Raw genomic sequence first — 21,918 nt, forward strand, 5'->3', positions numbered from 1 at the left:
AAATATTTAATAAAAAGACTGGTAGTTGATAACCCACTCATCCTAACAAAAGTCTGCTTACCAATTGAACTTTTTTTTTTTTAATACCCAAGATAAATACAAGTGATTTTTAAGTGAGTCAGAATAGAGGTCAGTAATTTGCAGGAAATATGGAAAGATCTGAATTCATCTCTAAAAAAGCAGAAGCATAAATGAAAATTCTGAGTCAAACTGGAATTTCTTACTACATTCTGTCCCAGCTACAACAACAACCAAGAGCTGAAGGTGCATATGAGAAAAAGTCCATTTGAAGCAATATTTTTATAAGATTCAGTGATCAGCAATTCACTGGGGGTTTTTTGGGGAATTTTTCCTTATGCTACCATTCTTTTGATTTTTCTGATAGGTATTTTTGAACATTCTAAAAATTTCATATTTACAAACTGTAACAAATAGAATATTTTTCTTTCAATCAATTTAATACATGGAAGATGAGCAGACATCTGAACATCCAAATCCTCAATCATCAATTCATAACCCAAAGAAGTCTTCCCAAAGTGCCAGGCAATCCAACAAACTAGGAATATTCTGAACTATGTAGGAGGGATTGAGCAGAGGAAACACATAATGGATAATTCTGTGTAATAAACAGTGTAAAAGCTCCTTCCCCTTTCAAAGTTCTTTACATGTGACTATAGTAAATATAAGCTACCAATTTGTTACCTTCATTCCTCTCATTCTTTCTCTCTATATATATGCAAGTCTACAATTAGAAATATCCTTGTAATAGAGATTGCAAATTGTTCAATTGAACACAAAGAACTTTTCATGGACAACACAGTTTGACTTGTAAATGCACTGTATGTATAATTTACATAAAACCAACACTAACATCCCTAAGCTTCTCATATTTCATTATTAATTAGCTTTGAATAATTAAAAAATATATTATCATTGGACTTACCCATAATGGTTAAAGCTGTGGCTTTTGTTAAGTCTTCCTTCATTGATTCAATTATTTCGAGATTACCACCATCCAAATTGCATCTACTTATAGTTCCATTTCCTGAACTGATCCAGTAAAGCTTGTTCTCCCCATAATCTATTGATAAACCTGTAATTAATGCATACAACTTTAACTGTGGCTTTAATAGATGATCTACATTTCTTGCTAGGCTGTTTTCATTATGAAAGTGCATTTAAGGAATATAATATATATATATAATATAATATATATACACACAATTATGTTATCTAGTCACTCATATACTTACACTAAAAAAAAAAAAAAGAAAGAAACAAAAAAGAGAAAAACCACACTTGATCATTTCCAATGAAAAAAACAGGCTTTTGGAAAGATTACTGCCTTTTATTTCTTTCATCAGTTACTAAAACCAGTGACAGACTGATGAAAGAGCATTATTTGGCAATGAAGAATTACTTGAATAAGCTGAGGTCCCAAGCAAGGTTATTAACAACTTGTAAATGCAAACCAGAAGCCATCATTTATATTTTAAAATTATGAATACACAGAGACGTGGTAAACAAGGTACTTTTTGTGATTCAGAACTATAAAAAAGTCTGTTCTCTCCCTGCTTAGGATGATGAAATAGCAAAATCTAATCCAAACTCCTGATAAATTTATAGTATTACTTTTCATTTTGATTCATAGTGAACTGACCTCATAATCAGTTCTTTGGAGCTTGAAGCAAGAGAACTGTCAACGTAAAGATACTTGCAAAATAAGCTACTAAATGAATAAAGTATAGAGTTTTCTGAAAGTAAGAGTAAAGAACTAGGAGATAATGTATTTCAGACTTCTGTAATCCTTTAAAAATGTTCAAGTGGTAGCAGGAGATTTTCCACAGTGAAATATTCTTGGCATGGCAACAATACCCGCCATAACAATTTGCTTCGGTGCTCCAGCTTTCCCAGAACTCATGCTAAGCATCCAGCAGCAAGCTGCCAAAAAATAGTGTATTTCACTGCACGGGTCAAGCTCTGGATATTGTACTGTAGTCTTTTCCATCCTGGAAAAGCTGTTTTGGAAAAGCTGACAGGAGAGAGCAGTGCCATGACCTGCAGCCATTACGGCTGCCATCGTGTCACTACTTCTTCATGCACATTTGACACAGCTTTCTGAGCTCCTAAAAAACACCTTCCCAGTCCCTTTGCAGGAACTGATATTTCCTTCCACCTCTCTGCAAGTGTTTCCCCCAGGAGGAAACATCACACTCTGGGGGGAGGATCTGGAGCAGTGCCTTCAGGAGGGACTCCTCTCGCGGTTCACATCCTCGTGTTTGTACAACCAGCTTCCCTCCGAGCACAGAGCACCAGGGATCCTGGACACGGGCACAGCACAGGGAATTCCCAGCACAGGGAACTACCCTGGAAATATCAGTGTGGGTTAAACACCAGCAGGAAGGTTCCCCTGCTCTGAGATGTGCAGCTTTTGGGATCTGACACATCTCCTGCCCACAGATTGCTCCTGGATGGGATCAGTTTGTGAGGCACTGCCAATACCAGCTGAGCAGCAATCACAGTCCTGTCCTGCCTGGTTTTATACTTCAGATATCCAACTGGTGCTTCTTCACACAGGCATTCCACCTACACAGCACCAACTGACATGAAAAACATTCCTGTCTCCTTCTACACAATTCTACCACATTATTCTCCCCCAAATACTTTCCACCTATTACCAACCTTTGCAAAAATACATTGTTTCTAATGTAGGCCGAGCATGTTTAATATCTGATCTTTTTCAGGAATTGTCCTGCTTTACTATGAAAACAAGTGGTTTATTGGCCATAAGCATCACAGGTATTCATGATGAATTCAAGTGTAGGTGACTGGTTTAAACCTTATGAGCTGCTAAAGTGAATCTGAACATGAGGACTGGACAACATCGGTCTCAGAGAATTCAAATGAGCAAATGATTTGCCCAACAATGTATAAAATGAAGCATGAATTCCGAATTCCTAAGAATACAGATTGTTGGCACTCCAACGACCAGTTCTTTTATCGACAAATATATGTGTTAGCTAGCACTGGTGACTTTTAGAACTGCAGAACGGACCAGCAAAACATAACTAGTTTGTACTAGTTAAGATAAAAATAAATTATACCATCTGTCATCCTCAGAGTATCAGTTCTCAAAATTTCCAAACTAAAAATACTCTTGGTAATAATATAAAATACTGTAATTGAAAAATTGTCTGCTTGTTTTGATGGAGCTCAAATAGGAAAAATAAATCCATCAGCATAACTCAGGTCACAAACTGGAAAACTCCCTCATTTTTTAAGTTCTGAAATTTTACATCAAGAAAACTAAACAGCCCATCAATTACCAGGATATCCAACTCTAATAAAACAGATATTTGTCTTTTTCAGCAATCTACTGAGAACTCCCCAAACACTCAAAATTAGCACTGTATGAACCAGAGCTCCATTAAAGGGAAAAGAGTTTTCTCAAAGCACAAATGAAATATTAAATTAAGGTTTTAAGACTGCTACTTCCTAAATCTATAGAAGGGTTTCGTTTTTCTTAGCATGGGACTGTCTTATGATAGTGGGAAAAAAAAAAAACAAACAAACAAAAAAAAAACCACAAAAAAAGCACCCCAAAACATTTAAACCATTGAAACTGGCATTTTGCCTATATTTTAATTCAGAGTTTGATATTGGAAACCCTAAGCACTGCAATTTAGGACCTTGTGACCTCTGATCACAAAATATTCAGTGCAAAGTGTTGCCCACAACTGTCCTTAATATTTCTCTAATGTTATTACAAGTGCTTTTTCTTCACCTTAAAATTAGTTGGTTTGCCACTCTTTTCTCTCCAGATAAAAAGGTAATTGTCTCTTCAAGTGGATAGACAGATAATCTTATCAACAGTAAAACAGTTATCAAGTAATTTCTAGAAAATTCATTGAATTTAGGCTGTAAAATGCATGTCATGTTGCTCTTATGTCAAATTTGTTGAATTCTTTAAATCACTTTCAGTTCTGCTTGCTTGATGCATTCAGTTGTAAAAAAAAATAAATGTTTTAAAATCACTTTACTGGTGGGCCATTAATAAGGCAGCAACAATTGTCATATCCACTTTAACTCTCTAAAAATGAAATTATCTACCAAGAGAGACTTGAAGAAAACCAAAAAAATACACACGGAAATAGATTTTTTTCTTTTTTTTAATGCCATAATTTATCATCAACTATATGAATCCAAAAATAATAAAACTGAGGCTAAGTCATGATATGAAATGGATGCTTCAACTGTGGCTTTTTTCACTGTGTGAAAAGTTAAGGGCCAGTTTATATTTTGATTATGCAGCTGAGATTCTGGCCAGGAAGGATCCACATTTACAGTCAAAGCATCCTCTCACATATATCCACAACTTATTAAAACCCTGATCTCCACATTTTTGGAACCATGATACAAAAATTGATAAATACTGATGGGCTCTCCTTTAGTCTACTGTAGTCCTAGAAGTCAATAATTCTCCAATAAATCTACAGTGGATTTCAAGGGGCCAAAAACATCTTAAATTGTGAAACACAACAATAACACAAGTGTTGTTCATATCTTTATCCCTGTTCTTATCACTGTAAATGAAAAACATCCTTGTACATTTAAATTAAGAGTTCAAGATAATGTCCATAATAAATCACTCTCAGTTAAAAAAGAAACAGGAAAAAAGGTATTTACCAACAGGATCTTTTTGGTTCTGAAAGAGTATTTTGCTGTTGCTGCCATCCATGTTTGCCATGTTGATTGTGTTGCCATCCGTCCAGTACAGCTTCCTGAAGAGGAGAATTTACATATTTACAATATTGCTTTGTGCACACAGTGTTACCAGTGAGCCAGTAGTGAAAACATTCATCAGTTTATACCAGACAAAGTGCACAACTAATAAATAATAAATAAAATAATAGTTACATGATTTAATCAGCATCTTTCTAAAGGAACTATTCAGTCAAGATATTTTCAGTAAAATTTTAAAATTCGTTCTTTTAAGTTTGAAGGAAAGCACCATGGCCAAACTTAAAATACAAATGAAGAGCCACCTTCTGATGAGCTTTACTGCAGTTTATTTATCACAACCATGGATACCTTACCCTTTTACTGGGTGAACTGCAAGACACTGGGGTTTGTCAATTCCATGGATGATTGAGGTTTTCAAGGAACCATCCAAATGTGCCACGTTAATTTGGGTTTCATCAAATTCTGAGCTAATCCAATATAAATTACGGGATATCCAATCCACTGCAAGACCTCTGATACTCTGAATATCTGCAAAAAGGGAAAGCAGTTTGTTTGATTTTCTTTCTGGATTGTTGTCAGTGTTAGGGATAAAAAAAAAAAGAAAGAAAGAAAAATTTTACAGTTTAACAACCCTGTGCAATATGCTGTTCAGATGGATTTATTAACTAGTTGCCAAGAATTAATAATCTTTATGTTTCTTCATAGGCCTGATACACTAAGAACATTAAAATCATACTGAATATTCACAGCATGAAACCTATTGTTCCAAAAAAGTTAATCAGAAATGCTGAACTTCTGCATTGTATACTCCTACTTCAGAAAGCATTTATTGCTCAGTGGCATTCTAAACCAATGCTCTGCTGAAATTTAAAAGCCTCCTTCCTTCTTCAGCTCCACCAAGGCTCAGTGCAGAGGATCTGGACTAAAACAACTGGTCTATAGCATAGTTCTGTGGCTCATAAGTACTTGTGTCACTGGTTTTACTTTTGAAGGCTTTGAAGACTCCAAGTTACTCCCCTGCCTTCTTCGATATGGCAAAAGATCTGTCAGCAAATGGGAAGTAGGGAATGAAGTCTTTATTTTGCTTTCTTGCTGTTCGCAGCTTTTACTTTTTGTATTAATTTGTTTTTATAAGATACACAAGACTTTTGTCACTTTTACCCTTCTGATTCTCTTCCCCATGAAGGAGCAGCTGTGGGGGGCTGGCGGTCACAGCACCACTATTAACCGAGGCAGCAAAACAGGAATATGATGTGAGTGGTTTGGTAACTTGATGGGCTTCCTGAGCAAGGTATTTAAATAAATGTCAATCTGTGTTAAAATCTGCCTGAAATACTGGGTGTAAAGTCACTGCTCCATCTCTAGGTACCAATACACCCCTCTGCCCTGAGTTAATAGTGGTTGGCATCTTTGTGGAGAAGGGAACAGGGCAAGGGTGATTGAATGATTCATTATAGTTGATCATTTATACACATCTCCTGTCAAGTCAACATGGTAATTTGCCCTGACAGGATTATTGCCCTTGACAAACTGACATGGAAGTGGCTGAGCACTGCTTTGCACATCCATAAGGCTGAGCAGTGATTGGGCATTAGGAAGTTTGCCAACATCACAGAATGCAGCCAAGGACACCAAACACACAGTCCTTGACCCATTTCAAATTGCTCCCCTGCCCCTCTGGGTGTTTTTTTGTTTGTAGGAACTAGTAAATAAGATTTTCATACTCTGAAAAAAGCTTTAAGCAAGACTTGGCATCTTTGTGACACTGGCATAAGTCTTCACCCAAAGAGAATCCCACCAGCACATGCTCACAAAGCTTCTTATGTTCTTATAAGAAGTATAAAAACATAACTGTAAGCATATGAGGTAGTTTACACATAATAAATAGTCTTTATAATGTTTTGATGTGCCAGAACATTGTCATTTTCTCAAACTTACAATAAAAAGTTACATCTGGAACTAAAAAAAAAAAAAAAAAGAAATCAAAGCAAAACAAACCAACCACAAAAACCTCTACCACAGAAGCTACCATAATAAAAGGAATATGAAAGAACAGTATATTTCTTTTGGTTTCATTAAGTTCCATGACAAGTTCAGTGGTTTTTCTATAATAAACAACTTTTTTATTCTACTACTTTTTGAAAAAAAGCAAGCAACAAGTCCCTCTGTTGAGCACCTGAATATCTGATATAAAGATCTCTAGGAGACATTCTAAGCCTTGCTCTCATTACCGGGACTGGAAAACGTATCTGATTGTTAATAAAGTTGTCTCTGAAATAGCAGGGGAAAAGAAAAAGTAGCCATACAAAATAAATTAATTCACAGTGTACAAAATGGGAAAATTGCCATATTTGTCCAAACATTTCCCAAAATGTGCTTACACAGAAGTGATTTCTTCTAAAGTGACACAAGGGGCAGAGTTTGAACTATTTATTTCCTAAAGTCCCCAGATAATCAACTATATGATTTATTTCTTCTCCAAGTCAGAAAAGGTCTGATCTTACACAACTGAGGTATTTCTTTTCTCTTCTCCCCACCAAATATTCATTTAACTGTTGGGGAACCAGAGCTAGCAAAATTTGCTTTCACATAGTCAGTTTTTCTTATTTTCAAGCAGGTAGGTACATTACAAAGTAGAACAACAAGTGCTGCCAGGAGAGGAACTGACAGTGGTTGGAAACAAAAACCACATGTCACCAAGGACAAAAAATGGTTTTCACTTCAGTACCAGGGCTACTGAAATAGTGTTGAACCAATCAGATATAGACTTTATTAAGTTTGTGCTTATGTACATATTCTGTACAGAAAAAAAAAAGAACCACATTACACCAGTATGACCAAAATTACAAGGCTGCCATGTTGTGGTTTCACCAGTGGTCCCAAAGCTGAGAGATTTACATGGACTGGAAAGAGAAAATAATCCTGACAGAGCCAATTGCACTGCTAGGTCAACACAGGTAGCCAAAAGACATTCCAGTGCAAAGCTGTGTCAGGATACTGTGCTTCTCCTGCTTTTTATCTTTATTCTTTCTACCTTCAAGACATTAATTTCCTTTTTCTACTACACATTTCAATCTTGCACAAAATCAATGCAAAATTACATCCCGATTTGTTTACATAAATTGAATTATCAATCAATAAAGTGAACTAGTATCCTAAAGAAAATTCTGCTCACTTATTGTTTAGATCAATTATCCAATACCAGGGCAAGTTACACATCTGAACAACGTGCATGTTCCTATTTTAGCATGCTCATTTCCCTAGAAGGAATTATTTTTACTTCAATACTGTGCTGTTTACCTCTTGAAATGATGGTTTCTAAGCCAGTCCCGTTGATGAAGGCACGTTTGATGGTCTGTGTTTTCACATCAGTCCAGTATAAACGCTCCTCAACAGCATCAAAATCTATGACTGTCACATCATCAATGTCAGGAACAGTGAAGGCTGTGATGAAGTTGAAATATGGGTTCTCTATGTCCACCCCTCTTATTTCTGAACGCCTTGCATAAAGAAGAAATTTCTTTCTTTCTGTTGGAAAAAGAGAAATGTCATTCCTCATCCCCTTCACAACATCTCTAACAGAAATAGAAGTCATTCATTTGAGAGCACTTTACAAATGTGTAGATGACATTTATATATGTGATTAAACATCTCCAGAAAACCTTCAGCCTAGTGACACTTGAGAAATAATGTTATAGAGTATAAAAATCACAGAAAAAATATAAGACTCTGTATATTGGACATTATTGCCACACCTCTAAATCAATATGGTCTTATGAATGTGAAAGAAAAAAAGTTAAAAATGTTATTTTAAACATATCACCCTCTTTACTCCACTCAAACAAATCCTGTTTCACCTGCACATCATAAGAGATATTAGCATTTGGTATCTCAGGGTAGCAGATTCACCGTGAAAGGGAAGTTTTGCAAACAGCAAATGTGTGTGTGTGAAAAGCAAACAGCTGGAAGAAAAAGGGCAAATTGGTTGTTTTAATCTACACCTTCACTAGTGAAAAAGGATGATAAATTAAAGGCAAAGCAGAGCTCTTTTTAATCTTAAAACTCTGAATGATTGGATCAAGCGCCTGCAAATGAACAGTGAAAGTTACTTTTAATGCAATATCACTGACATGACAAAATATTATTTTCTTTTCTATTTCTTGAATGTTATAAATCAACAGTAAAAAGGATAATTCAGTACAAGGTTTTATAGATAATACACACAATTATTTGACATTTCAAGGGCTTTTAGAGCTTAAAAGTGCGTATTGCATTTTTTTAAATAAAACTCCCCTGCAAGGATGCACTTCTAATATTTACTCATTGTTTTTTAATCCTTGAAAATGAAACTAAGACAACTCCAGAGCAGGTAGAGATTTAAGGTATTAAGCATCTTTTTGTTATTCAGCTTACCTGACTCAGAATGTTGGGAGGATGCACATTTCAGTATAAAGCTTTCTGTTTTGCAGAGATAAATTTTATGAACACATCACACACACCAGCAGCACAAAGGAACACAAATATCAAAGCACCACAGACCTCAACTATTAGAATAAGTCATCGATTCTCAAAAAGCAGCTTCTCCTTTAAAACACACCATTAAAAAGCACTGTACAGATTTCATTTTTAACATTAATTTGTTCATTGATTCTAAAATCAATGCAATTGCCAGGCTGTGGGAGGAAAACTTACCATAACATGTTTTTTTGTCTGAAGAGAGTTTCATCAGGTGTGGACAGGCACAGGCAGCACTTCTGTTGTGATTGATCAGACACATGTGAGAGCAGGGACCCCTGCCCTCGTTAGCAGCACAGGGGTTGGGGGCTAAAACAGAATCATTGAAACACAACATGTAAAAACACTTATTAAAAATCAGGGTTTGTCAAACAGCTGGGAGAAGGCAAAAATTCTGTCTGAAGACAAACCCAATCTAAGTGATTGACTGAGCTTGTGCTCTAATAATTTTTTATAGGCTAATATTCAACTCTAGTCCAAGAATATATCTATAAAAATATATATATTCACCCCATAGAAAAACCTTCAGATATAGATATATCTATATCTATCTATACATATAATTTTGGTTTTGTTAATACAGCCACAGTTTTTAATTGCAACTTTAGGAAGTAACTGGATATAGTTTTCCCCGTGAGATATTAATTTTGCAGCCTTTTCATAAGATTTAAATCATACATGCCTAATCAAGACACATGGGATTAAGAAAATGTCAATATCACATGGACCTGAAAAACAGATTTAATTGTGTGAAAGCAATAGTCAAAGCTTAGATTATGAGATGAACTATGGCAAATTCAATTTTCTTCTTAATTTGATTTCCCTGCTAGAATATTAGTTGGAAATCTAACACAGAAAGAGAATCTGAAAGGGAAAAAAACTCAAAAAAACCCAAAAAAAACCCAAACAACAAACAAACAAAACAAACCACAACAAAACCACAGCAAAGTATTTCTGCTTTTCTCAAAGAAAACCTCTCCTAAGTGTAGGTTCCTATAGCTCACTGATTGAATAAGATGTGCCAAAATTGTTTTAAAGAGCGGGGGAAAGCTGACCAGAGAGGACCTCCCTTAGTCTTACAAAATCTGGAAATTGTTCTTATCATCTTCATTCCCTGTTATAAACCCCCAAACTGCAGAGCACTGCTGAAGAGACATTTCAAGCATAAACACAAAAGTAATGTTGATTCTTCCTTTTGTTAAAAAAAAATACCCTTTGAAAATGAACATTGATGAAAAGGGAAGTGAGATTGACTGACTCAAACACAAACTTATAATTAACTAAACCAATTAGCACAGAATATATTCCTCTAATGTTGTGCTAGGCTGCAGTACAAGTAATTAGATAACCACAGCAATCTAATGTATGAATTTCCTTAAAAAATAAATTTAGCTCAAACTCAAGCACTCAATCACTACAATTTAAGGATAAAGTTTCCTTCATTGAACCATTCTTTTTTCTACTAGTGCATGCTTCCTTAAATTTATCCAGCAGTTCCTGAATCCTTTAACTACATACTTACTTGTCTAACCTGTGGGAAGAAAGAAGCTTTCAAAATCTTGGAAAAATGGTAATTACAATCATAGTCATGATTCTATTTAAAAAAAACCCAAAAACAAACAAACAAAAAACCCAACAAAACAAACAAAGAAACCCACACAAAACAGGCTTTTACTATTTTCTACAAAATCATCCCATGTGCCCCTTTTAAGCACTGTCAGCACTGGAGGCTACTTAGCTTTTCCCATGAACTAAAAAATAGGAATATTTATTTAACATCACTTTTATCAATAGGATCACAGAGAAAATCCGGGTGATCTCTTGCAATAAGTTCACAATTTCATGTGGAAGACAAAAAAGATGTGAAATTGAAGAAAAGATACTGAAGTTAACAAGGCTCAGGGAGCCTTTCCAACTATTAATACTCCATTAGGAAAGAGAAGTCATCTATTCCTATGGAATGTACATCAGGAACACAACACAACTTAGAGTTCTGAAAATATTGTGAAGGAGATCACAGAATCATTTATGTTGTATGAGATCACAGGAAAGCAGCTAGAGATTCAACCTCCTGCAATTTTTTGGCATTTTTTCCACAGGTGCTGGAAGACTGTAAAAATCTAGTCCTGTTTTGGTGTGGTGTTTTTGTGGGGGTTTTTTTGGGGTTTTTTTTTGTTTTTTTGGGTTATTTTTGTTTGGTGGTTTTTTTTTTTTTCAGAGAAGCATTTTCTTTCATTTATTTGCCAATACAGAGTGGTAATTTCTGCGGAATTTCAACCTCTCTGTATGCATACAACCATCTGTGACAAGGATTTACTTTGAGCCTAAGAATAATTAATCCCTATATTGTCTTTCCATGAAAGTAGTGCTTTATGGAATGTAATTTAAAAAGAACAGACAAAAGAAAAAAATAAAAGACATGTTAGTTAATGTTTGTTTTAAATAGAGTGTCGTAGTTCAAGCATGCTCCAAGCATCCAGCAAGAGCAGTCAGTGCAATTTGTGTCCTGTTCACATCACAGCTCCCTCCATATTGCACAGAACACAAAGTTGGTGGGAAAAGAAGTGTTATAAAGCAGATGTGTTTGTTTCCACCTGAGTGCACAACTCTAGGAGCAAAGTACCATGATCTAAACATTACTTCTAGCAACACATATTTATAGGTTCCTTTCATATTCATGGAATAACAGCTAAGCCTGCTCTTTATTTCCTAATAAAAACTAATTCTCCCGAGGGCACGCTGTTATTGCTCCGACTCAAAAATTTGGCTTTTTTATTTTCTTGTGCTCATTCTAACACTTCTATTTCTATTGTGAATAACCTCAGAAGCATTTGTTACTCACCGTTTCTGTGCCATTTATGATTTCACAGAATTTCTGCCACCATACAGAAGCCTGTCTATAACTGGTATTTCCAGCAGCACCAGCCAACCTGTCCCCAGAGCAAAACCTGTCCCATCCTCCTGATCAGCCTGTGAGGCCTTCTTGATGTGCTGTATATGATCTGTATACAGTATTCCAGCTGTGGGAGTGATATGGATTTATACAGCAACACAGTTCACTCCCTGTGCTGCTTTATTCCTTTCTTAATCATTTCCACCAATCTATTTTCCTTTTGATCACAGCAAGCCACAGAACTGGCATTTTCCCTGACTGGACAGCCTTTTTCATTATTTGATTGGTTTCCAGTGCTGATTGCTTGTCAATCAGTTTGTCTCACAGTGCTGTGCACAGGTGTACACATGTCAGTGCTGTCACATTGCTTCTTGACTGCTCTCCAAAACTTCATTTAAACAAAATACTTATTTTTCTTGACCAGTAACCCTTAAAAACAACCCCCTCAAACATTCTATCACCGTCTGACAAATGAAAACTTACTCTGACAGCCTCTCAATATGCATTTCCTATAGCCAGCTTATGCCCTGCATTAACTTCGTACTGAGCTTGTCCCCAGATTTTAGCAAGACAAAGTTTGATCTTCCACTTTAACAGTGCACAAAATAAGGAAGATAAGTGGGGCTCAAGCCCACATTCCTGAGAAAATTCTGCATTAGGGGAGAAGCTCCCGGCCAGCTTATGCCCTGCATTAACTTGATACTGAGCTTGTCCCTTCATGGCACCTGATTTTAGCAAGACAAAGTTTGATCTTACACTTTAACAGTGCACAAAATGTTTGAATTCTGCCTAAACCTTCAAATATCTGCACTACATTCACATCAAAAAGTGCTTCCAAATTGCTGGCAATTGATTCCCACTCATATTTAAAACCAGTTACAGATCAAATGCTCTGCTCCCTGTCAATACCTCCAATTGAATTGCTTTTCCTAAGGCCAAAGTACTCAGCCAAGTTAAATCTTCGTACTGCCTGATTATATCTGGTTATTTTAACAGCAATCTTTGAAATTTGCAAGTTAGGATTGATCAGATGTGTAAGTTCTAAAGTAAATATTTATTTTCTCTAATCACTCTGTTTCAGTTTTTAATCATTCATTTCAAAAATTAGTCAGAAAAATTTACATCTTCACCATGAAAGTAAATAAACAGGAATACTCTTAGAACAAAGCACAATTCTTGATAAAAGCTTAGACAAAACATATTATTTTATATATATATAAATATAAGTAAAATAATAATATACATTTTTGCATTATTTATAATACATATACCAAACTTTCTGCTCATTTTGAAGTAAAAAGAACATATACAAGGTTGAGATATGATCTCAAAGTAATACAATTTTTTAGTTCTCCTCATTTTCAGCTACATTTCTGTAAGGTTTTATTATTTTAAACAGCTGGAAATCTGGGCCTCAATAGAATATTGTAATAAGACAGTGCTATGAAGTTAAATGTTCTTCATTTTATTAATTACAAAAGAGCCCAGTGGCACCAATATACTATATTTCTTATTGTACTGTTTGTCCTGATTTATAAATAAAAATTTAATCTGCAGAAAGAAAAATAATGCCATGGCCATGTTTGGTTTTTAATTTTAATTCAAATTAGTACCTTGAAGAAATGGAAAAAATAATAAAGGGGAAGTGTGAGAAATTCACAGAATTGTGTTTTCAAGCTGTGATCCTTCCAATGCTCTATATTTACACCTCTTACCACCATCCTCAGTAGTGCACCGCTATAACTTCCCAAGAATAAAATAGACCTTGTTCTTTACGGCAGGTGGATTTTTAAAAGACAATGATAGCTGAAAAAAAAAAATTAAATCTTCCTAGAAAGCCTGTGTTTGCCGTCTTACCAGCACTCCTGACACACAGCTTTGGTTCTGGGAAGACAAGTGGGGCTCAAGCCCACATTCCTGAGAAAATTCTGCATTAGGGGAAAAGCTTCCCCAATCCCTGTGGATTACTGAGAGCTGAACTTATCATCCATATAAATATCTCACTTTAACTTTGCTACCTTCAATTAGCATCTGTCCTAGATTGACTCAAATGAAATGGCTTTAGGCTAGGGGAGTTTATTTAGCTCTGCTCTACTTCATTTCAATCAAAATAACTTCCTTGATATATATATTAAAAGCTAATAAGCTTTCACCCACGTAGGTGACCCAGATGGAGATGAAAATGCAAAATGTTCATCCTGCAGTGCTCTACTCATACTTGCAATTTGCAGTGTAAATCTACTCCTAATTTTATTTTAGGATTCTAACCTGCACACTGTCTTGATCATTTATTGTAAAATAGCTACAAATTGAAAGGACAATTTAACAAGCAATCAGGCAGTATCATCATTTCTTCAGCTCAAATAAAAAGGTACTGCAGATTTGAAGTTAAAAAAAAAAAATAAAAAAAAATATATATATATATATGCTCCTGCTGGAAGACAGTAATTTAGAGCAAACCCAGAATGCCAAACGTAAATCAGAGTCCAGTGCTTTCTACATCATAAAATAAAAGCTGCAATTACACAACTTGATCCTTGAACTTCTTGATTTTGGAAAAAAAAAACAAACTGAAGACTTCTCCACAGCTTTTATTTGCCTGGGGGCCAAGATATCTGTGACTGTGGAATACTGCCTGATGTCTCCCTAGGCTACAGAATCCCTCTGAAGATGCTGTCTGGCCCCAGTCCAAACAGAAAGGAGCTGTTCTTTTTCTGAGAGCAAGAAAAGGCAAATGGCAACTCTCCTGCCACTTTAGAAACATCAAATATGGAACACTGTTCCTCAAATCCCAAAGTTATGAGCGATTAAATTAAAAGAAAAATTGCCAAATTAAAGAAATTAAAAGAAAATTGCCAAAAGCCCCAAAACAAACAAAAGCACCCAAAAACCTGAAACAAAAGAAAAAGAAACACAAAAACAAAAAAAAAACAAAAAAACCCACATCTGAAAGGTGTGTGCAGAGATGCATATTTACTCCACTGCTATTTTAACTGCCTGAGCACACATATTATCTTCAGCAGAAGTCAGACAGCTTTTAAGAACCCTGCCCCAAAAAGTAAATTCTGAAGAATAAGGGAAATAAATGCCTTATTTCACAAACAAACAAAAGCACCCAAAACCCTGAAACAAAAGAAAAAGAACAAAAAACAAAAAAACCCCACATCTGAAAGGTGTGTGCAGAGATGCATATTTACTCCACTGCTATTTTAACTGCCTGAGCACACATATTATCTTCAGCAGAAGTCAGACAGCTTTTAAGAACCCTGCCCCAAAAAGTAAATTCTGAAGAATAAGGGAAATAAATGCCTTATTTCAGAAAGTGATGAAGTCCAAGAGACTTGACATCCACTGAAAACCTGCAACATTAGTCTTCAATATACATTCTTTATTGTTTTAAAATAAAAGTATCACAAAAATGAATCCTGACAATTTCTGTCACATATTGAGAGGTCACAGCTGTCACCACACTTGGACACACTACCCAACAATGAGTGGTGTTCATTGCTTTTCCTTTATTCCATGTGAGAACATTCCTCAAATCCTTTGCCTTCTAGTGTGCAGTGGAATGTTCCTTGCTGGTACTCACTTACATTAGAGTTTTAACCATGGTTTTCTATGTATAACTAATGCAGAACTGGGTTCTCATATATTTACACTATCCAAAATTGTGAGGATTTGATGTTTTCAAATCAAGATTGCTCACAACCTACTAACATAAAAGTCTAATTTCCTTACTTAGTTCCTACAAACCAGGATGAAGAAAAATACAAATTATCATTTCTCATTATTAAAAAAATAGAAAAAACTATTTATGAGATAAATTCTAAAATAGTATCAACATCAACTTCTTGCCAGGAAAGTTGAAATGTATCCAGAGAACATGGAAGATTCTGTAACTAATTGGTGGTCATCCTCCAGTGGTATCTTTCACTTTGAAGTATTTCTCTATAAAATATTCACTATCTTTTGTTATATCTTACAACAAAAATTCATGATGGTTTTTTTTTTTTAGCATTGCTATTTTGCATGGTGCATCCTAACCTATAGATATATATATATATTTGTAGCCAATAAAAACTTCTGCCACATGAATTGTGTGGTTTGTTTAGCATTGCTATTTTGCACGGTGCATCCTAACCTATACATATATATATTTGTAGCCAATAAAAACTTCTGCCACATGAATTGTGTGGTTTTGACTTCATCCAGTGCTGAATACAACAGTTCAAGACAAAATCATGTGAAGACACGTGACAGACCACAGCAAACTCTTAAACAAATAAAAAAATATGGATTTCCCTCCTCAGGGGAGGAATATTTAACTATTCTGCTAATAATCCAGATATTTATATATAAAAAGAATACTTATTTCCCCCCTCAGTAATAAATTATTGTATAAATATTCACCTTGTGGCTGGCGACTTGGATGATAAATCTGGAGATCAAATGGCTGAGCACTTGTTTTTTGTATTACACTGACATTTTGGCCAGTCCATTTATTGGCTTTGGCGAGGGTATTGGTCCTCCAATCTGTCCAATAAACTTCACTCCCATACAAAGAAACAGCAAAAGGGTGAGAAAGATATTCGTGACCCCGTATAATCTCTATCATGCTGGTTCCATCATACAATGCAGAATAAATGGCATCCGATCTACAAGACAACCCCAAATTTAAGATTACGTAAAAATAAAATAAAAATTTTATTTTATAAATAAAATTTTATAAAATAAAATAAACAACCATTATGACATTTGGCAAAAAGTGTAAAAAACTTACTTGTAAGAGTAGTAAGACCAAAGAATTTTTGCAGTGCAATCATTAACTTTATAGATTATAAAGTTCTTATTATTCATTTAACTAGACACATGAAATGCTTGTTTGTATAATGCTTTAATTTACCTCAGTGCTGTGAGGAATGCAACAGAAAATTCAGTTTTCTTTCAGATGAACTTTAAAAATAATGAACTAACTTGAGCCTTGCATGGATGAGTGTCAAGGAGGACACATGGAAAGGCACAGGGGGCTCCCTGTGGTGGACTGTGGGTGATCCCACAGCTGGCAGGGAAATTAAAGCAGTGTACATTTTATACATGTGCCTGCCCAGGGCTCTTCATGTCCATAACTCATAATGTCCATAACTGCATTCCACTTAATGCAATTCTCATTTCTGCATGGAGGAACGAGGATTTCTCAGTGACAATAAGGATGCTGTGAGCACTTTACCTGGCATCTGTCCACACTATTCTCTTTTCAAAGTGATCCACAGTGAGGCCGTTGGGCCAGGCTCCAGTGTCCATGTCCTTGTAGATGATTTTCCTCTCTGCTCCACTCATGGAAGCAGACTCAATGCGAGGGAAATTTGCATCCCAGTCTGTCCAAAACAGAATTCTGGTGAGAGGAAAAGGAAAAGGAAGGGGGATAGAAGAAAATATTAAAGCATGAAGAAAAAATCTGAAATGGTTTATGAGACAACAGTTGGAAAAAATGTTGAACCATTTACATACTTGAAATTAAAGGATTAAACATAGATCAATTTGGGTCTCTATATAAATTTCTTAGGGCAACATGGAGGTAATATTTCATTATTATTTAGAGCCATAACGAAAATAGAGAACTTAAACCAAAAAAACCCTAGAGGTTTAATGGCATTCCCTTTTCCATGTCCATTTACACAGTGGCAGCTTGCCTTGTCTTCCCTCTATAATTAGAAACCCAGCTCATTAAAAGAAAATATAATTAGAGCCTTTGAAAGCAATCCACAGATAGAAGGATGAGAAGGAGAGAATGGGAAGAAAGGTGATTTCAGGTAGCAGGGATCAAGGAACAGGCTAAACAAGAGATTTTCAGCTACTCTTAAGAGTGTTCTAATGAAGACCCCTGGATTTTGTTATGTCACTAATGAATTTTATACAGATTAGACTTGCTAAGAAAACTTCAAAGACAGATTTTATTGTTGTCTCTCTCGGTTTTGTACCATTTCTAATGTTTTTCTAATAAGGAGAACTTTCATTGTTATAACCAAAGAAGTATCTTGTTAATTAACAGAAACAGCATCACCAAGAAGACAGAAAGAAACTCTAACTGTTCTTAGATTACTGAATTTTCAACAATGCACAGACTTGTTAAAGGAAAATTATACTTTTAATAGGGAAAACTTGTAGTTAGTTGCATAAAGTTAATTGCAAAGAGCCAGACTGCAACAAAACTTCTGACAAGTTTTTGTATTTCCCACTACAACACCTTCAGCCTTGGCAGCCAGGGAGGTTCACAGAGGATGTTTTTATCTACAAATGTTTATTTTGCACACATCTGTATGGGTGAGAACACTGCTCAGCCCCACTGCAGGCTGGAGTGCAGCTCTGCCTCCACTGAGATACAGGATTTGTGCACTCCTAACACAGCCCTTTTCCTTGAAATACCAGTGTTTATTCATATTTGTTTGTGAAAGGATTGAGGAGCTACTCCTGTCTAGGTTTAAAGATTTTTTTCTTTCCTGACTTCTAACATAATGTATCATCAATTGCCTCTGGCTCTTCAAAAGGCAGATTAAGCCTTCAGTTTCAAGAAGAGTGGTGATTAGAATTTTTTTTCCCTCCCAACCATTTAATTTGAGCAACTTCTCTGCCAATTTTTCTGCCAACAGGATGCTTCTTTTTAAAGATCTTTATAGATAAGCGATGCAGTCTGTAAATAAGCTTTCTAACAGCTCAGTTGAGAGGGCTAAAGCCTTAATGATTAAGGCATGCACATCCTAATTCACAATGTAGATCCCAGAATCTGGAACCTTTATCAATCTTTATTTTTTTATTCACAGCTTTGCTTCTGAGAGAAATATTCAGTGAAGACACATGACAGACCACAGCAAACTCTTCACAAAATTAAATACCATGGCTTTGAAAACAGGTCAGTTGTGTTATTTTGGCCACATTTAATTTGTGGTTGGTAGCTTGTCGGTTTTGTTGTGTTTTTCTGAATGTTTTTGTTTGTTTGGGGTTTTTTTCCCCTCTCTGAAAGAGCGGTAATTTTGGGAAGAGGCTGGAGCTATTGAATATACATAATATTCTGGTTGATAGCATACCCCTAATGAATAGGTAGAAAAAATACCGACAGGAGCTGGCAAGCATTATCTCCACTTTGAGATGAAAACCAAACACAGAAGGTGGCATTTACCTCACCCAGCCATTAGGCTTCCAGCAACATCTAAGCTGCATTTTTATAATCCCACCAAAAAAACAAACAAAACAAAACAACAAACAAAAAACACCCAAACCCACAAAAAAAAAAAAAACCCACAAAAAAAAAGGCCAACGACAAAAAATCCCAACAAACACAGAAAGGCAAAACAAGATACCAAAAAACTGGTCTCTAAGTGAGAAGAATCACCTAAATCTGTCCATTAACCACACATAAATGTTAGACCAAACAGTCCAGTCATCATCCACAGCGAAAAAAAAAGAAATTAAACAACATGGCAAGATAAGTAATTTGCCAACAAAAAGATCCCTGTATCTCCTGACTTACCATTTTTTAATCCTTTTCATTTAGAAAAAAAACCACATTAATAATGGATTCTTTCTTATTCAAATTAGACTTTCAAGAACTATTGGGAACTATAACTCACAACAAAAAAGGAAATGAAACAAATAACACATTTAAACATTTTTAAGATACTTTGCAACAAGAAAAATATTGCTTTTGTAATTTATAATTACCCATATCTGGGATCCAAAGCAATAGCCCTCGGGTGCTCCATAGCTCCAGCTATTAATGTTGTCCTCAAAGTGCCATCGAGTTTTGCTACTTCAATTTGGTCTAAATTGCTGTCTATCCAGTAAATGTTTCCTGCTATCCAATCCACAGTCAGACCTTCAGGAGTGGCCAGGCCATGCTGCACCACAACCTCAATGGCACTAACACCTTAAAGCAAAAGGAAAAATAAGACAGAAAATTAATTAAAAAAGAAAAAAAAAAGAGGAAAAATAGATTCTTAAAGAACTGATGTAGAGACTGGTAGAATGAATGTGGACATACAAGTCTATCAGATATTCTTGGAGTAATTTCTGGATTATTTGTGGTTTTTCTTTTAGATGAAAGCACTGGAACATACACTTCCGCAAAGAACATTTTGTAGAAACTCTTTTGTCTATATTATGGGGTTATATTGAGTTATAGGCCATCATTATGTCACCAGAGCAAAGAAAAAGTCTTTCTGGATGCTATAAAATTTTGAAGCAGAATCTTTCTCCTAGTGAGAGGAGCTAATTTATCACACATCCAATAAATTCTTATACTTTTTTAATAAGGTGAAGATAAACTGCAAAAAATGAAATAAATCAATATTGCACTCATTGAACCAGGAAGAAACACCAGTTCTTTGCATTTGCCATTTTCTTCCCCTTAGAGCATACCGAAAAAAGAAACTTTGATAACAAAAGTCTTTTTCTGCTTGGAAATGAAGCACAACCTCGATATAGGCCTTGTGAAAGGCAGAATGCCATCATAAATTCTGTTTCTGAGAAAGGCAGCTCAGTTACGACTGACCAGGTCTCACACCCTGTAACTGCAGGTGCTCTAACTGTTAAGGAAATAAAGATTCAATCCATACCTCCAGTATCAGAGAGCTTCCCTCTGTAAATTTTGTCCTCCACCACATCTGTCCAGTACAGTAAACTCTGACTGAAATGAAAATCCAGGGCTATTGTGTTTCTTAAACCAGGAACTAAGAGGCTGTAGTCACGCTTGTGAAGATCAATTTTTCTGATCTCGTGTCGAATAGAAAAAATTATGAAAGCCTCAAATGGATCTGGAAGACGAAGATCAAACATTTCAAAGGAATAATGAAAAAAGATATTGCTACAAATTTATATAAATGACAAGTGGAAGGTGAACAACAGAATACTTTATCAGGAGAAAGAGATGATTAAAACAATTCATCTTTTGATAAGGAGTCTTTCAATTACTTTTTCAGTCCAACAGACTCCTTAATTCTCCCTTCTAGCATTATCTTTGATCCCAACTAGAGATATTAGACATTAAATTTGGGAATATCAGACTCAACTCTTGAACTGTATTTTGTAGCTCTAGCACTACGAGCCCATAATTAGAGCTTTAAAAAGTCACATTATCAAATTTAAAATCTGCTTCTCAAAAGGTTCAGAAAAATAAAACCATTAGAATATACATTGTTTCAAAAGCCAACCAGCTGAAAGCATTTACTACTACATAAAACTAATACAAAAAGTACCTTTTGAATATACAGTGTACCTTGTGTTTTCAATTGAAGTGCATAGGAACTAACAAGCAAGAAAATGAACATTTATGTCATGTCATCACAAATCCAGCTACCAATGACTTTCTGCTTCCATTTTTAATGAATTAATGCTACATGATTTGTGCCAGTGAGTTGATATCAAAGTGCATAAAAATATCTGTAAACATGATCAGCATTGGTCAACCATGCTACGAAATTCATTTTATCTTTTATTATAGTTCTTACAAAGATCAGGAAAGGTTTTTCAAGCAAGGAGCTGTGTTAATAACACAAACAAGGAAGACAAAAAATTGCATTCTATAAACTGTTGAATCAACTCAGTATATCCACTTTGATATTCTTTTTCCCAGCAAGCCTTTTCTGTGGGGAAGTAGTTGTTCCCACCAAAATACTCTGAGTTCCTTCTCCTAGAGTGAAACACAGATTAAGGGAGATTTGCTTTCCATACAATTAAACTTCTTTATGTAAAAGATTAATGGCAGTTTATGGCAA

General features: G+C 35.4%; 1 protein-coding gene across 4 annotated transcripts in view; it reads right to left on the reverse strand.

Annotated features, from left to right (window-relative positions):
- LRP1B (LDL receptor related protein 1B) overlaps positions 1-21,918 on the reverse strand; it is a 626,536-nt gene that overhangs the window by 160,356 nt on the left and 444,262 nt on the right. For all 4 annotated transcript variants that reach the window (XM_039700520.1, XM_039700493.1, XM_039700511.1 and 1 more), the window contains 9 exons: positions 20,761-20,958; positions 19,868-20,072; positions 17,379-17,543; positions 16,562-16,806; positions 9,436-9,567; positions 8,044-8,271; positions 5,097-5,271; positions 4,687-4,781; positions 944-1,093 (listed from right to left, as the gene is read on the reverse strand). In XM_039700520.1, the coding sequence (XP_039556454.1) occupies positions 944-1,093; positions 4,687-4,781; positions 5,097-5,271; positions 8,044-8,271; positions 9,436-9,567; positions 16,562-16,806; positions 17,379-17,543; positions 19,868-20,072; positions 20,761-20,958 (1,593 nt within the window). The remainder of the gene's footprint in view (positions 1-943; positions 1,094-4,686; positions 4,782-5,096; positions 5,272-8,043; positions 8,272-9,435; positions 9,568-16,561; positions 16,807-17,378; positions 17,544-19,867; positions 20,073-20,760; positions 20,959-21,918) is intronic.

This window comes from Passer montanus, unplaced genomic scaffold (genome assembly GCF_014805655.1).
Source record: "Passer montanus isolate IOZ18808 unplaced genomic scaffold, ASM1480565v1 scaffold1, whole genome shotgun sequence".
Lineage (NCBI taxonomy): Eukaryota > Metazoa > Chordata > Aves > Passeriformes > Passeridae > Passer > Passer montanus.